This window comes from Sorex araneus, chromosome 1, assembly GCF_027595985.1.
Source record: "Sorex araneus isolate mSorAra2 chromosome 1, mSorAra2.pri, whole genome shotgun sequence".
NCBI classification, from domain to species: Eukaryota; Metazoa; Chordata; class Mammalia; order Eulipotyphla; family Soricidae; genus Sorex; species Sorex araneus.
In genome coordinates, this window is record NC_073302.1 from 25,805,164 (window position 1) to 25,822,831 (window position 17,668).

Below are 17,668 nucleotides of genomic sequence, written 5' to 3' on the forward strand. Positions count from 1 at the left end.
GTTAAAGAAACTTTGGTACATCTTCACAATGGAATACTATGCAGCAATTAGGAGAGATGAAGTCATGAAACTTGCTTATAAATGGGTAGACATGGAGAGTATCATGCTTAGTGAAATGAGTCAGAAAGAGAGGGACAGACATAGAAAGACTACATTCATTTGGTTTTATTCTTTTATTATTATTATATTTTGGGTTTTGGTTCACACCCAGCGATGCTCAGGGGTTGTTCCTGGCTCTGCATTCAGGAATTACTCCTGATGGTGCTCTGGGGACCCTATGGGATGCCAGGGATTGAACCCAGGTCTGCTGCGTGTGAGGTAAATACCCTACTTGCTGTTCTCTCTCTTCAGCCCCTGAGAGAATGGTTTAAGACGGGCATCATTCGAAGCATAAAGCTGAGCAGGAAGCCCGGGCGAGGGTGAGCCTCTGGCTGGAATTCCAGGATGAAGGCAGGCCTTTCTTTTCTTTGCCCACTCGGAGCCTGGGCCGATCAACAGACAAATTTGCTTATTGTTTCCCTTCGCCTGTGGGTGGTTCTTGCAGTTTTGCCTTTCACTGGCGACACTTCCCAAGGTGGCTGCAAGCCTTCTTCCTTCTCCCTTAGGGATCCATAAAACTCCAAGAACCCTGAGATTATCGAGGCCTGATTCCCACACCCCTTTTTGGATTCTTTGATTATTGACTCCTGAGATTTGTCTCACTGTCTTGTAGAGCGGGGGAACTTATTTCATGGTGCAAATTGCTCCACCAGTGGGAACAAAAGCACTGATGTTTTTCATATTCACTGAAAACAACAGTGTCTGAGTTCTTAAGAATGTGCTGCTGGTTTTCATGCCTGGGAGCTCACATGACAGTCCTGGTGCTTATCCCGAGGAAACTGTTCCTGGCTCCTGGAGTAATCCAAAGTGGAATCCATTTTTAATACTGTTAATAATGGAGTTTCAGGCACACATTCTTCCAGCCCCACACCCACCACTAGAGTGTCCGTGTCTTAAGGGGTCCTCGCATGCCCACCCGAGCCCCCACCACGGCGAAGCTGGGGTTCTACCCACCAAGCACATTTCCCTCGAGATTAGAGAAAGTGGTCTGGAGAGCTAGTGCAGCAGGTAAGGCATTTGTCTTGCATGCGGCTACCCTGGTTCAATCCCTGGCATCCAATATGGTTCCCCGAGCCCACCAGAGGGGAATTTATCCCTGAGCACAGAGCCAGGAGTAAGCCATAAGAGCATGAGAGCATTTCTGGTTGTGACTGAAGCACACGCCTGCACACACACACACACACACAGACACACACACATTAGAGAAGGTCGGGCTGGAGAGATTGTAACAGAAGTAAGGTATTTGCTTGCCTCGAATAACAGCTGTGACAGTTGGATGCCTGAGATGGCATATGGTCTGCTGGACACCATGAGGGGTCTCGTGAGCACAGAGCCCCTGAAAGGCTCTTGAGCAGTGCTGGCCCACTCCCCTCCCAGCCGCCCCCTCCCCCACCCCAAATAAAAAAAGATTTTTGAAAGTGTGAATTTTCATCTAAATGTATTTAAATTTTAAATACATTAAATGTAAATTTTCATCTAAATGTTCTCAGTTTAACTTCCCTCCCTTGCCTTTCTTTTAGGAGAAACAATCGCGGCACTTACAGACGTAAGTAGCTTGAATCATCCAGAAACGGATGGCCAGATCACAATTTTCACAGACAAAGCAGGAGTTATAAAAGCTGCCCGATTACTCCTTTCTTCAGTGACTAAAGTGCTGTTGTTGGCTGACCGAGTAGTCATTAAGCAGATAATAACATCAAGGAATAAGGTACTTGCTTTTCTGGTAGTCCTATATTGTGTCTTTCAGTTTCGTTTGAAAAAAAAAAAAATTTTTTTTCTTTTCTTGGGGTCATAACCAGCGATGCTCAGGGCTTACTCCTGGCTGTGCTTGCAGGAATTACTCCTGGTGGTGCTTGGGGCACCATATCGGATGCCGGGGATTGTACTCCTGCATATAGGCAAATGCCCTACCCCTGTACTATTGCTCCACTCCCCCCAGTTTTTTTTTTTTTGAACAACAAAAAAATGTTGCCCATAGACCTCCTGTAGGAACACGTCATGCATGGCAAAGTGCCTTCATACTCTCCTGTATTATTTCTTAAAAAGAGTTTTTGAGGTCAGAGAGGGTAATTTGGCAATGCTCATATGTGTCAGTTGCTTAGAACTCTGTAGATTAAAAGTGTCATTTCAGGGGGCTGGAGCAATAGCACAGTGGGTAGGGCGCTTGCCTTGCACGCGGCCGACCTGGGTTCGATTCCCAGCATCCCATATGGTCCCCTGAGCACCACCAGGGGTAATTCCTGAGTGCAGAGCCAGGAGTGACCCCTGTGCATCGCCAGGTGTGACCCAAAAAGAAAAAAACAGTGTCATTTCAGAGCCTAGAGAGATAGCACAGGGGTTCGGGCACTCTCCATGCATGTGGCCCAGCTCAGTTCAAATCTCCAGCACCATAGATGGTCCCTGAGCACCACCGAGGGTTACTCCTGAGCACAGAGCCAGGAGTAGTCCCAAGAGCCACCAGCCATGCCCCTCCCACGCCCCCGCCCCACCCCCTAAAAGTGGTGGTGTGTTTCTTTTGCATTTCACTGTATCACTGTCATCCCGTTGCACATTGATTTGCTTGAGTGGGCACCAGTAACGTCTCCATTGTGAGACTTGTTGTTACTGTTTTTGGCATATCGAATACGCCATGGGGAGCTTGCCAGGCTCTGCTGTGCGGGTGAGATACTCTCGGTAGCTTGCCGGGCTCTCTGAGAGGGGCAGAGGAATTGAACCCAGGTCGACCACGTGCAAGTCAAATGCCCTACCCTCTTTGCTCTCACTCCAGCCCCTCTTTTACACATACAATTCCTAAATGCTGGGTGCACATGGGGAAGCTAAAATGGTTTCTTCCCATCAAACCATTATGGGCTTGTTGAGGTATATTGGTGAGAGCCCTTCAGGTATACAAATTCTGGAAGAAAAGATGAGCTCCGTGAAAATGTATGTGCAGAAGCCAGCTGACAAAACTACTGAATTTCTCAGAGCCTCCTTCCCCAGGACTCAGCCCCTGTCTCCCCTTCCCTTCCCCGCCCCCAAGTAACCGTGTATAAGTTTGAGAAATAATTCAGATACCTGAAACCACTCACACTCTGCAATCTCTGGATACTAAGTTCCCTAAAAATTAAGTAATCATCACAAAATCAAGAGAACAGACAGACTCTTCTGGTGTGGCACTCTCACAGTCTTTCAGATCATGATCCAGCTCCCCAGTGGTTTGGGAAGCCGGGACATGTACGATCACTTTTTTTTTTTTTTCCATGAGCAATTCCGTGTCAAGGAAAAAGGCAGTGAGCCAGGGCGGGAATTGGCCCCACAGGGCCTGAGGAGGGAAGTACCCCAAGAGTGGGGAGTAAATTCAGAAATGTGAAGATGCAAGAGAAAAAGGGATTGGAGAGTGAGAGGAGCGGGACAGACTCTTCCTCTGTGAAGGATGGAGCTTCTGTCGGTGATGGCAAAGCTGCCTTATCTGTCCCAGTCGCCTGGACTTCCGGAGCCGCCAGGGCGGATGAACATGCCAACATCCAGCTAGAGACCCGTGCAGAATAAGTCAACACAGGATATCTGTGTTTTCTTTTCCTATCTTGACCTGACAAAAACTACTCCAGGGCTGTGATTTCAGAGAAAAGTATTTGAAAATCTGTTTCACGTCTATTGACTTTGCTTCCAATGTCAAGAAAAGGCGTCACGTGGTCTCTTGGCTCTCCTGCCAGTTCACGCGCTCTGTCCCCCACGGGCTGCCCACAGCTGCTTGCCAGTTCCGAGAGCGGATGGCAAGTCTTTTCCTGCTCGTGAAGCCCCCTCCTCCCGTGGGCGCCTCCCGTTGCAGGTGACCTTCTTCCCCTTTGCTAAGAAGACGGTGTCTCCCAGTCGGGCTCACTGCACTCGCCCCACTGTGTTCCTTTTTTTTAGCCCCATGCCCTGCCCCTTCCCTGACTTTCTTCCCTACGCTTGCTTGCCCATTCCTGCCCTCGGCACCCTTTGCTGCAGAAACACTCACTCTTTTCTATTTCATCACTACTCTGCCTCTTTTTCCTTTTTTTTTTTGTTTTTGTTTTCAAGTCCAAGTGTCTTCAATCTAAGTATGACACATTCCCTAGAAGCTTCTGACTTTTGAATCTGCTTCTGCTTCTCGGAAGCCCTCCCTCACCGTCTTCTCTCAACCCTCCTCGGCTTTCCTCTAGAATCTACTAGAATTTCTTTCTTCTCTCCACCCCACGTAGCATGAACGAACCTTAATCGCTTTCACTGATAGATCTGGTACTAAACTATTTCATTTTGCAGGTCCTTGCAACTATGGAAAGACTAGAGAAAGTGAATAGTTTTCAAGAGTTTGTCCAAATATTCAGTCAATTTGGAAATGAAATGGTGGAGTTTGCCCATCTAACTGGAGATAGACAAAATGTATGTATTTACTACGATTAAAAATCTTCAAATAAGTGCATACTCTTTGGTTTGGATGGAGGCGTGAGGGTATTGCTGTATTTAAGCCTGGTTTCCTTGCTTGTGAATTTTATAAACTTTGTCATAAACAAGCCACAATAAAGAAGGTAAATCTGCATGTCTTTATTTTTTGTTTTGTTTTATTTGCACCTCCAGCAGTTACCTGTGTTCCCACCACACTCTTTGGGAATGGTCATACTTGTCTGCCAGATCCAGCCAAATGTTTCCACTTTCATGAGATTTCCTGTTTGCCTTTCTATCAGAGCTCCACAGACAGAGTCCTCTTATAGACTCTTATTTCATTTTGTATATCTTTCAGCATTCTTTCTGTAACTTTTTATAGATTATTCTGGGCATTTTACCTTTCTGCCCTTTTTCTGCATTAGATGAAGAGCAATAACAAGTCCGTGTTTCCTTACCCAGGCTTTGTATTAGGTACCTTATGTACGTGATCTCATTTAATTGTCAAAACATCTCATTAAAATAGACATTGTCATGACTGTTTCACACATGAAGAAACAGCGCCTGAGAAGATAATAGACTGTCCTTTTCAGTCAGGATCATTTTTTAAAATTTATTCTTTTATTGAATCACCATGTGGAAAGTTACAAAGCTTTCAGGTTTAAATCCCAGTTATACAATGCTCGAACACCCATCCCTTTACCAGTGCACATATTCCACCACCAAGGATCACAGTAAACCTCCCCCCAACCCCCACCTCCCCAGCCCTCCACCCCGCCTGTATAATTGATAAATTTCACTTTACTTTGATTACATTCAATATTTCAACAAAAAAACCTCACTATTATTATTTGGAGTTTCTCCCCCCTAAAGTCGGACCTGCTGAAAAGGAAGCATTTGATAATTTGTTTTCCATTGCTGAGAATGAAGAGATATGAGGTCAAGCGGCCGCACTAGCAGCTGCACGGTTTTGGATTTCTGTGTTTTAGTATTTTAGTAACTAAGTCCAGAGAAATTTCTGCCAGAAATTGCATCATTGCAAGCTTGTACCTCTCGGCTACTTTATATTCCACATATGAGTGCAATCTTTCTATGTCTGTCTCTTTCTGACTCATTTCACTCAACATCAGTCAAGATCATTTTTATTATTTTACCTTTTCCCTCTGTGCTCAGGGAGGCCTGCGGGCCACTCCCAACAGTACTGGTTGGCTGGTGGTTCCATTCGAGGGCTGGAGGACACAGTGCTGCGTGGACCCTGTGGTGCCAGGGACGAGCAGGGCCACCCCAGCAGTGTGCAGGCTACACCTGGTGATGCTCAGGCGGCTGTGAGTGGCGATGATAGAACCTGCTGCATGGCGCCCTGGTTGCTGCATTATCTCCCAGCCCCTGAAGATCACTTTTCTAGCTGATTGAATTCAATTCTATCTGATTCTAAAGACTCTAGTGTTCAAACTGTGTCCTGTTACTTTCTTATATGTCTGTTCCCTAATTCAAACTCTTTGCTAAGATATTTCTCTGGACTTAGTTACTAAAATACTAAAATACAGAAATCCAAAACCAGGCGGCTGCTAGTGCGGCCGCTTGACCTCATATCTCTTCATTCTCAGCAATGGAAAACAAATTATCAAATGCTTCCTTTTCAGCAGGTCGACTTTAGGGGGGAGAAACTCCAAACAATAGTAGTGAGTTTTTGTTGAAGTATTGAATGTAATCAAAGTAAAGTGAAAGTAAAGTGAAATTTATCAGTTACACAGGTGGGGTTGGGGGCTGGGAAGGTGGGGGGGGGTGGGGGGAGGTATACTGTGATTCTTGGTGGTGGAATATGTGCACTGGTGAAGGGATGGGTGTTCGAGCATTGTATAACTGAGACTTAAACCTGAAAGCTTTGTAACTTTCCACATGGTGATTCAATAAAAGAATAAATTAAAAACAAACAAACAAACAAACTCCCTGCTAAGACGAGGGAGGGAGAAGTATGGGTTCTATCCAGGAGGCCTTTTTCTTGTTGGGGTAGGTGTGTGTGATCCATCTTGTCAGCGGGTGAAGGAAAAAATGCTCAGCCTTTCTTGGGAGGCTTTGGTATCGTTCCATTGAGATATATAGTTTGGGGCAGGAATTTTCCTGTTTCCCACTGTCATTCAGAGTACTGGCCAGGAAAGTTGTAGACTGGGTGGGTTCTGATGCTGCATTTAATGCTTCCTTTCAGCCATTTGGGTTTTGCATGGAAGCCCTTGGAGCCAGTTCACTAGTTGATTGTGATGCCATCCTTTTGTTGTTGTTGTCCTTTTAAAAAGTTTTATTTTAGTCACTGTGACTTACAAGACTATTAGCAATGCATGAATGTTGTGACGCATACAACGTCTCAACACCACACCCTCCACCAGAGTATTTGCATCCCTCCACCATTTCTCAGGTTCTCTTGCCTTTATTTATTTATTTTTTCCTTTTTGTTTTAAAATCAGGTCAGACCCAGTGCTCAGGGGCTACCAAGATTATATCCAGCAGTGCTGAAGGAGGGGGGAGGGGATGTGGTTCTGGGGTGCAAACTCAGGGCCTTGCACATGCTAGATTCACGAATCACAAAATCCCATTGATCTTCGAATTTCTTGAGCGGTCTCAGTAACCTCTGCATTCGTCCTATCTCTGAGATTTTAGAAGCCTCTTTCTACTTGGCCTTCCCAAACATGCTAGATTATAGCCATCTAAATTTGAATGTAATAAATAATTTCAATCAAGGCTAGATAATAGGCCGGAGAGATAATACAGCTGGGAAGGTGCATGCCCCATGAGTGACCAACCCGAGTTTGATACCTGACAGCCCCGAGGGTCCGTCTGAGCATCTCTAAGAGTGATCCCAGAGCAGAGCTAAGACTAAGCCCTGGGTTCAACCAAGTGTGACCCTTAAACAAAAACACACTAAATAATAAAGTGTTAGTTTTTTCTAGGTCATTTCCTTGAGCTTTACAACCTCTCGAGTTATCTGCCTCACCCAGTCAGACACTATCATTTCTATCACTTTCTGTCACCATACAAAGTCCGGTATCAGGTGTGACTTACACGGGTTAAGTATGCCGTATGCACCTGATGCTGTGCCTACTAGAATCACTAGTTTTGTTTTTGCAGGAAGTTCTGTCTGACATGATATAGAGAAGAGGAATGGATAGAAGTTTTGGAAGTGCCCTCGCCCTTGTTTTCCTTAGATAACTTTGATGGACGATTCACATGTAGGACAGAGATCTTGAGGATCTGACCTTGTCATCTGAATTGACTTTCAGGTTACATGCAGTTTCTCATGTGCCTGATGTAGAAAGACTTTGCTGTTTTTGTTTCTTATTGTAGGAAACTCTACTGGGATGCATGTAAGTGAGATTTTATAGGGATATCTTTGAATTCACTCTGATTTACTTAAATAAAAGGCACAGGGGCTGGAGCAATAGCACAGCGGGTAGGGCGTATGCCTTGCACGCGGCTGACCCGGGTTCGATTCCCAGCATCCCATATGGTCCCCTGAGCACCGTCAGGAGTAACTCCTGAGTGCAAAGCCAGGAGGTAACCCCTATGCATTGCCGGGTGTGACCCAAAAAAGCAAAAAAAAAAAAAAAGGCACATTATTTGCAGACTTTAGTACTTTGCTTTTTATAAGAAAAATGCTTTTGCTCAACTCACTAAGGGAAAAAGACTGACTAATGTGACAGAAAGAAAATTGATGTAGTTCAAATTTCTGTGTCCATAAGTAAGAGAACACAGCTGTGCTCATTTGTTTATATATTCTCTAGGGCAGCTTTCACTTAATGATGGCAGAATTAAGTATTTGTGACAAAAGCCATATGGCCCAGAAAATCTAGAATTTTTATTAGCTGGCCTTTTATTGAAAATGCCTGTTGAACTCTGATTTAGATGGTTGTCCTCAAATTAGAGTCACAAACATTCCATCAAGAGCTCCTTGAAAAGCAACTAAAAGGTAAAAATCAAGACACAGTGCCTTGGGGCTAGAGCAATAGCACAGTGGGTAGGGCATTTGCCTTGCACGCAGCCATCCTGGGTTTGATTCCCAGCATCCCATATGGTACCCCAAGCACTGCCAGGAGTAATTCCTGAGTGCAGAGCCAGGAGTGACCCCTGAGCATTGCTGGGTGTGATCCAAAAAGCAAAAAAAAAAAAAAGTGCGTGCTTCAGAATTCATTATCTATTGGGCAAAAGTATGTTCCCACAGTACATCTTCAGATCATTTTAGGGCAGCCTATGTGTGAAGTTCAGAACTCACAAACCTCATATTGAGATTAATGAGTCCTCAGATGGAACTCATCAGCAATAGACTCAAAGGGTTGACGTCTAAGTGTCTCCTTAGAAAAAAATATTTAATGAAATCACAGTGAGATAAACAGTCACAAAATTGTCCCTGATTGGGTTTTAGTCATACAATGTTCAAACACCCGTCCCTGCATCAGAGTACATTTCCCACCCTACGTGTTTGTGTTGAAGGAAGTAGCAATCCATGTTGCTTTTGCTTTAAGCAAAATATATGCTACCTGTTTTTCTGGTTGGGACCGAGTTATGTCTGTACCGGATATCCATATTGGATATGAGATGAGGCCCCCAGAATGTGAGCCCATGTGGCCCCCAGCCTTCAGTGTCTGGCTCTGTTCCCCCAACCCAGGGCCAGTCTGCTGTGTGGATGTGTTTCCTTGGAGTGGTTGCATTTCATAAAACTTCTATATTCTTTCACTCTGTCACTCTCAACGTCTCCCTGCCCAATGATATCATTCAATTGTTCAGTGTTATTAATTTGAGTAAATAATTATTGGGTTGTTTCCCTGACTCTAATCTGGTGAGTGATTTTATTTCACTTTTTAGGACCTGAAAGATGAAAAGAAAAAGGCGAAAATGGCAGCAGCGAGGGCGGTCCTGGAAAAGTGTACAATGATGCTTCTCACAGCGTCCAAGGTAAGGACACGTTGGTTTTACTGTGCTGTAAATTAATCAGCCATGCTGATTTGCTGCTCCCAATTTATGTCGTTTAGTTTTCAAGATTAAAAGCGATAAACTTGAATGCAGAGCCTGATTGTCAAATCTCAGTTACTCTTTTGTGCCGGCTCCCTTGCCCAGCTTCAGAGAGCAATTAATCTGTGAGTCAGCCTTTGGTAGCCACTCAGCGGAGAAGGCGGTTCACCCCTGCGTTCTGAGCTGACGCCTGTCTCACGCCCGCACGGCCCGCAGGGCTTGGCCAATCCCTTTTGGGGAACCAGCACTTTGCCCTCCGGAAGAAGCTGGGCAAGTTTAAATTTGTTAAGTAACAGTAGAGCACTACACGATTCCTTTGTTTATTCTGTAAATTCATAACTCTCCTTCCTTATCCTGCATAATTGTCAGTCAAAAGCTTGCAATTCCAAACCAGCAAATTGGTACAATTCAAGAATAAACTAGTAAACCTCTCATTAACTATTGAATTAGAAGGGCCCTTTCTGCTCAATGGATTTACTCGGACAGATCAGTCAGGCTGCAAAACCAGAGTTTACTGAAGCTGGCTGGGAAGGCCCTGGTCATATCTAGCCCTTGTGCAGTTTTTCATTTTCATCAGTTATTGTAAGCCCAAGATGCATCCGTGGTCTTATGCCATCTGTTCATTTCCCGTCATTCTGGATTTTTTTTTTTTTTTTGGTTTGCACATGTCAGACAATACCTCAAAGTGATTTTAATCATGATGGAGGTAAAGGGGTTTTCCCCAAAACCTTTTGGGAAAATGGTTGCTGTGTAAAGATACGGTTTCATGTTCTGCCTTTTCCATGTAACCTTGCTGTTGCTTTCTGCTCATCCTGCTCCCGCTTTTCGTGAGGAGAAGCAGCGGGGTGAGCCAGGGACCCAGGAGCTTGGGGTAAAGAACTATTTTTATTAGCATGACCTGTGCTGTGTTAGACCTTGTGAGTTCTGTGTTGGGGCCAGTGGTAAAGAGGCACTTTTCCGTCCTTTGAAGACGTGTCTCCGGCATCCCAACTGTGAGTCCGCCCACAAGAATAAAGAAGAAGTGTTTGACCGCATGAAAGTGGCTCTGAACAAGGTCATCGAGATCGTGACTGACTGCAAGCCCAACGGAGAGACGGACTCTGCATCTGTTGGCATTTTTACCGGGATTAAAGAATTTAAGGTAAGAATCAAGAGAACGTGTTTTTATTTTGCCTCGGGAGCATCTGTCTACGGCGGATCCATAACCTTGCATAAGAGTTTAGAACAGAGGCAAAACAAAAAAAGCATTTTTTGTTCAAAATAGTACCAAACGAGAGTGCACGCTTTGACTGTGAGAGCTCAAACTCCAGCACCACAGGGCCCCCTGAATGTCACTGGGAGCAACCCCCCCCCCCATCCCAGCAAGTGGATAAGCAAAGCACAGGGCCAGTGTGGACACACTGTGTCACTCGGGGTGGGTGTCAGATGTGCAGAGAACACTGTTCTTGGCTTAGAAGAGACCCCGGGCCCTGCTTTTCTGTGTGGTTATGCTGTAACCTCCTGGGCCAGAACTATAGCACAGCGGGTAGGGCATTTGCCTTGCACACGGCTGACCCAGGTTCAATCCTCGGCATCCCATATAGTCCCCCAAGCACTAATAGGAGTAATTCCTGAGTGCAGAGCCAGGAGGAACCCTTGAGCATTGCTGGGTGTGGCACAAAAAGAAAAAAAAAAAGCTGTAACCTCCTGTCTTCTGTTTACAAGATTGTTTAAAGATTCTTTTTCCAGATCCCTCTTTTTATATGGGCTGAGGGAGGAGCTGTCTTGTGAGAGGTCAGTGATATGGAGGGAAACCAGCAGGGTTAGACCCACAGCTTTTGCCTTGTGAGGCTGCACCGTTGGTCACAGGTTATAGCAGCTGGGCTGTCCCTTGGCCATTGCCTGCTGTGGGTCCTTCCCCATCGCATTCAGTGTCACCGGCGGCCGTTCTCTCCTTGGTACCTGTCAGAGAATATGCTCTGTAGGGGGACAAGCATTCTGAAACCATGTAAATGATCATATAAATGGTCTTTATTTTGGGGGGAGGACTCACCTGGTGGTGCTTGGGGACCACTTATGATGGTGTCCAGGGACCAGGTTGTGTCAGGGATTGCATCTGGTGCTCCCACACCAAAGGCATGGCATGCATGTCAATCCTTTTGGCCTGGCCCCAACTAAAATGAATGTACTTTTGTTTGTGTGTTAGCTTATTCTGTATATATATATATATATATATATATATTTTTAACTAACTCTGGTCAGTTTTGAAATGCTTGCTCTCAGGCACAGGATGGAACTCAGAGTATGAGCAACGGGATGACAGTGATACAGGGACAGTGATACAGTGATAGTTTAAAAATGCCTGTTAGAAAACATGAAGTCATAAAATTTGCTTATAAGTGGATGGTCATGGAGAGTATCATGCTAAGTGAAATGAGTCAGAAAGAGAGGGACAGACATAGAATGACGGCACTCGCTTGTGGAATATAAAATAACATAATAGGAGACTGACACCTAAGGACAGTAAGAGACAAGGGCCAGGAGGATCTCTCTGCAGTTTGGAAGCCTGCCTCTTGTGCTGGGGGAAAAGGCAAATTGGGATGGAGAAGGGACCACTAAGTCAAGGATGGCTGAAGGGATCACTCGGGATGGGAGTTGTGAGCTGAAAGTGGACAAAGGACCAAACACGATGGCCTCTCAGTATCTGTATTGCAAACCATAATGCCCCAAAGTAGAGAGAGGGGAGTAAGAAGGAAGGTGCCTGCCGCAGAAGCAGTGAGTGGGATAGGGAGGGGGCAGCGGGAGGGACACGGGGGACATTGGTGGTGGAAAATACACACTGGTGGAGGGATGGGTATTCAATCATTGTCTGACTGAAACTCAGTCACAAAAGCTTTGTAACTGTATCTCATGGTGATTCAATCACTGTCACTGTCATCCTGGTACTCATCGATTTGTTCGAGCGGGCACCAGTAACGTCTCTCATTGAGAGACTTATTGTTACTGTTTTTGGCATATCCATTATGCACAGGTAGCTTGCCAGGCTCTGCCGCTTGGGCTCGATACTCTCGGTAGCTTACCGGGCTCTCTGAGAGGGGCGGAGGAATCAAACTCAGGTCGGCCTTGTGAAAGGCGAACGCCAAACCGCTGTGCTATTGCTCTAGCCCATGGTGTTTCAATAAAAAAAAAAAATTAAAAAAAAAACCCAACTCCTGCCTCCAGAGGATAGAGTATTGAGGACAGCTCAGGCCAAGAGAAGGGGAACAAACACTGACATGTAGCCTCGTGACCTTCCGGAGTCCTGGTAATCCCGTGGGTTGTGTTGAAATGGGCCATGTACAAGGGTCCACTTGAAGCAGCAGTTGTGAAAGGACTTTAAGAAGCTTTTTTTAAAAAAAGTTCTGAGTGAATGTCACATTTGCAATCACTATTGTTGATTCTGGACCCCAGTTGCCTCTCAGTTATGATTCATGGACTAGAGGCTGAGTAAGGTTGATGTGGCATCCTGTGTCTTAGAAAGTGGAGAGACAGATTGTACCAGTGAAAGTGTCCATCACGCATTCTGGGTACTCTGAACACAGGATGACTGGAGTGAGGGAGTCTTTGGGTGCTAAGGGGTGAGATACGTAAAGGGACCTGGGGGTGGTTCAGTGGCAGAGCCCCTGCCTTACAAGCATGAGGCCACATGTTCAAATCTTACATATGTGCGAGTATGTACTCACACATACTTTCCTTCCTGTCTTCCATCCCTCCCTCCTCCCCTCCCTCCCTCCCTCCCTCCTTCCCTTCCTTCCTTTCTTCCTTCCTTCCTTCCTTCCTTCCTTCCTTCCTTCCTTCCTTCCTTCCTTCCTTCCTTCCTTCCTTCCTTCCTTCCTTCCTTCCTCCCTCCCTCCCTCCCTCCCTCCCTCCCTCCCTCCCTCCCTCCCTCCCTTCCTTCCTTCCTTCCTTCCTTCCTTCCTTCCTTCCTTCCTTCCTTCCTCCCTTCCTCCCTTCCTCCCTTCCTCCCTCCCTCCCTTCCTCCCTCCCTCCCTCCCTTCTTTCCTTCCTTCCTTCCTTCCTTCCTTCCTTCCTTCCTTCCTTCCTTCCTTCCTTCCTTCCTTCCTTCCTTCTTTCCTTCCTTCTTTCCTTCCTCCCTCCCTCCCTCCCTCCCTCCCTCCCTCCCTCCCTCCCTCCCTCCCTCCCTTCCTTCCTTCCTTCCTTCCTTCCTTCCTTCCTTCCTTCCTTCCTTCCTTCCTTCCTTCCTTCCTCCCTTCCTTTTTCCTTCCTTCCTTCCTTCCTTCCTTCCTTCCTTCCTTCCTTCCTTCCTTCCTTCCTTCCTTCCTTCCTTCCTTCCTTCCTTTCTTCCTTCCTCCCTTCCTCCCTTCCTCCCTTCCTTTTTCCTTCCTTCCTTCCTTCCTTCCTTCCTTCCTTCCTTCCTTCCTTCCTTCCTTCCTTCCTTCCTTCCTTCCTTCCTTCCTTCCTTCCTTCCTTCCTTTCTTCCTTCCTTCCCCCATCCCTTCCTCCCTCTCTCCCTCCCTCCCTCCCTCCCTCCGTCTTCCCTCTCTCCCTCTTCCCTCCTCCCACTTCTCTCCTCCCTCCCTCCCTCCCCACTTCCCCTCCCTCCCTCCCTCCACCCTCCTTCCCTCCCTCCCTCCCTCCCTCCCCCCACCCTTCCTTCCCTCCACCCTTCCTTCCATCACATGGAGGAACACCAGTTAGATGACTAGGAGAGTTTTGCTGAGAAAAATGCTGCCTGTGTGAGTCCTTCCATATCTGTGCCCTCCGCGCCCTTCCTCCGGGCTCAGCACAGACTCATAGGTGGGTGGAACACCTGTCAGGACTTGGCCTCAGCATTTTCTCGGAATGCCCCTCCTTTACCTGGAGGCCACTTCGTTTTTCCTGCCAGTTGCTACATGACAATCACGCTCCCGCTGCTGGAATGTACCCGCGACTCAGAAGCTCTGCTCGGCTTCTCGGGGCGTCTGTGCTGTGTTCCTGCCTCCTGGTAGCCAAGGAAGCCCTGACTCGCGGGGCGGGGCAAGCAATGGCAGGATGAGAAATGACCGCGCATTTTGGCTAGGTGGGACACTGACTCACGGGGATGCAAATCACCTTTCTTCTCAGAGGAGCATGGACATTCTCCGGGAGAATCTTTACTTCCAGTCAAAAGAGAATCTTTCTGCCACACTGGATGCCATCTTGGAGCGTACGGAGGACTTCACCGATTCAGCCTACACCAGCCACGAGCACAGGAAACGCATCCTGGAACTGTGCACACAGGCGAGAACAGCGCTGCAGCAGTTAATTTCTGTGTGGATGCAAGCGGTAAGAACTTCTTTTCATCCAGGAGGGTCTCCGTCTCTCTGTAATATTTTATTAGTTTGAAAGTTTGGAGGCACCGTGATTTATAAGGTTATTCCTGATCTCATGCACACACCACTCTAACGCCACACCCGCCCTCCACCGTGGTCATGGGCTCCCTGCCTGTCTCCCCCACCGGCTACCCATCCCCCTTCACGGTCAGCTCAGCTCTGCTGGTCACTGCTCGTGTTCTGCCGCCTTTGTCTGTTTGTTATTCCCTTGGAATGTGTCTTTACTTTGGGACGTTCTTGTTTGTGGGCCACACTCCGTGCTGCTCTGGGGTTGCTCTTGGTTCTGTGCTCAGGGTCACTCCTGGTGGGCTCTGGGAACCACGGGGAGTGCTGGGGGGTTGAACCCAGGCTGGTGGAGTGTAAGGCAAGTGCCTACCCACTGTGTGCTCTCTGTGCAGCCCTACTGAGTGTCTCTGTAACCACAATATGACCATTCTGATTTTTAAAAAGCACATTCAGGGGCTGGAGAGATAGTACAGTGGTTAGGACTATACTTGCCTTGCATGCTGCTGACCCAGGTTCAACCCCGCCATCCCATACAGTCCCCCGAGCACTGTCAGGAGTAATTCCTGAGACCAGATCTTGGAGTGATCCCTAAGTATTGCCAGGTGTGGCCCCTCCAAATGTTAAACAAAGAAAAATTTAAAAACACATTCACTGGTTTGTATAGTAGGAAAACAAAGCTAAACAATTCAAATTCTGTTTTCCCATCTAACCACAAATGAATAAAAAAAATTTAAAGATACTTTTCTTATAGTTCAGAGAATATTACCATTTTATCATGTTTAGCTCAAGTAAGATTTGACTGGCTGGTTAAAACATGGGCTAACGCTACCTGTGTAATTTTAAACACCATTTAGCAAAGCAAAAAAACCAAAAGCATTACCGAAGAGCTGGAACTTACTATCCTGAAGATCAATCAGAGCCTGAATGAACTGAGGAAAGAAGTAAGTACGGCGTGAAACCCAGTCTCTTTAAATGATTTGCTCATTTGCATGTTGTGGGCTATATGTAAGATGTATGAACCTTAGTATGTTCCTGTACTCAGAAATTGGTCCATAACCCCATTTCCTTCCAGTTTGGTTGGTTAGAGGACGGCCACTCACTCTTGCCTGTGGTGCTCACCTGTACTTGCATGCACACATTCATGACTGTATGTATTCACACTTGGCTGCAATCCTGTGGCCGTTGGACCTCTTTGTGGTGGCATCAGGACCATGCTTGCCATGTGGGGTGATGCCACATTGTGCACTGTCTCTTCTGGGGGGGCCACACCCAGCAAGTCCTTACTCCTGGCTCTGTGCTTAGGGGTCCCTCCTGGAGGTGCTGGAGGGACCATATGTGGTGCTGGGGATCAAACCTGGGCAGGCTGCATGCAGGCACGTGCCTTGCCCGCTGCGCTATTGGTTTGACCCCAGAAAATGATTTTTTTTAAGTTTCCCTTTGAACTAGTCATTTTGAATCCACTGATTTTTGTTTTGTTTTGTTTTTTGGTTAGGGTCATTTATCTCTTTTGCAGGGTGGGGATGGGAGAAGGACCCACCCCTGCTGATGCTCGGGGATCACTCCTGGATCTTCACTCAGGGACTACCCTGGTGGTGTTCTGGGGCCGCAAGGGATGCAAGCGCCCTACCCACTGTACTCTCTCCCGGGGTCAACCATCTTCGCATTGAATCTGTATAGAATATTTATAGCAGCCTAAACCTGGAAACAGCCTAAATGTCTGATGACAGGGCGACTGATCAATGAATTTTGGTGTAATTGTGTAAATGCCACACATTAATTTTTATTTTTTATTCTCATTAAAAAATTTTGATGGAACATAGAAAGATTGCACTCATCTGTGGAATATAAAATAACAGAGTGGGAGATAACACCCAAATGTAGTAGTATATAATAACAGGAGGTTGGCTCCGTGGCTTGGAAGCTGGACTCACATGCTGTGGGAAAGGCAGCCCAGATAGAGAAGGGTAAAGTAAAGTGTGATTGGAGAGCCCACATGGGAAGGGAGATACGTGCTGAGAGTAGACTAGAGACTGAACACGATGGCCACTCAATACCCCTGTTGCAAACCACAATACCCAAAAGGAGAGAGAGAACAAAATGGAATACCCTACCACAGAGGCGGGGTGGGGTGGGGGGGATAGGATTGGGGGGTGGGAGGGATAGTGGGTTCATTGGTGGTGGAGAATGGGCACTGGTGGCGGGATGGGCTCACGAACACTGTATGAGGGAAACACAACCACAAAAATGTATAAATCTGTAACTGTACCCTCACGGTGACTCACTAATTAAAAAATAAAACAAATAAAAAAATTTTGATGGAGGTAGTATGATTTGCAACACTGTCAGTGACACATCTATGGATCCATCACCCCAGCACTACCCCCCCACCTGGGATAAGGGACAAGTACCATATCCCCTGCATTTTCTTTCTAGCTCCTTGACTAAATCAATTATTTAAAACCATATGATTTGTGCTCCTGGTAGAGCACAAAATCCTTTGGTGATGCAATGATTTTCTGCCACCCCTTCCAGAAAAGCTTCATTTCCTTGCTTCTGAAGTGGGTATAACAACATCAACCTAGAAGAAATTATACAAGATTTTGTGGTATTAATGCCTATGGAGTTGCCTTCATATTGTTGAGATGCTGCTCCCCCCTTCACTATGCTTCTTTCCCTTCGGCTATTAATAATTCCTCTACGGAACCATTTGTAAGATTTACGTGATATCAGATATATCACTCTTTGTCTTTAAGGATGAATTTCTTTTTTTTTTTAAATTTTTTAAATTTTATTGAATCACCGTGAGATAGTTACAAGCTTTCATGTTTGGGTTACAATCTCACAATGAT

At 46.3% G+C, this 17,668-nt stretch overlaps 1 protein-coding gene across 2 annotated transcripts in view; it reads left to right on the forward strand.

Moving 5' to 3' along the window:
- The window catches only part of CTNNAL1 (catenin alpha like 1), a 68,726-nt gene that overhangs the window by 23,106 nt on the left and 27,952 nt on the right, over positions 1-17,668 (forward strand). For both annotated transcript variants that reach the window (XM_004600448.2, XM_055120559.1), the window contains exons 3-8: positions 1,620-1,807; positions 4,363-4,482; positions 9,337-9,426; positions 10,454-10,624; positions 14,566-14,766; positions 15,674-15,760. In XM_004600448.2, the coding sequence (XP_004600505.2) occupies positions 1,620-1,807; positions 4,363-4,482; positions 9,337-9,426; positions 10,454-10,624; positions 14,566-14,766; positions 15,674-15,760 (857 nt within the window). The remainder of the gene's footprint in view (positions 1-1,619; positions 1,808-4,362; positions 4,483-9,336; positions 9,427-10,453; positions 10,625-14,565; positions 14,767-15,673; positions 15,761-17,668) is intronic.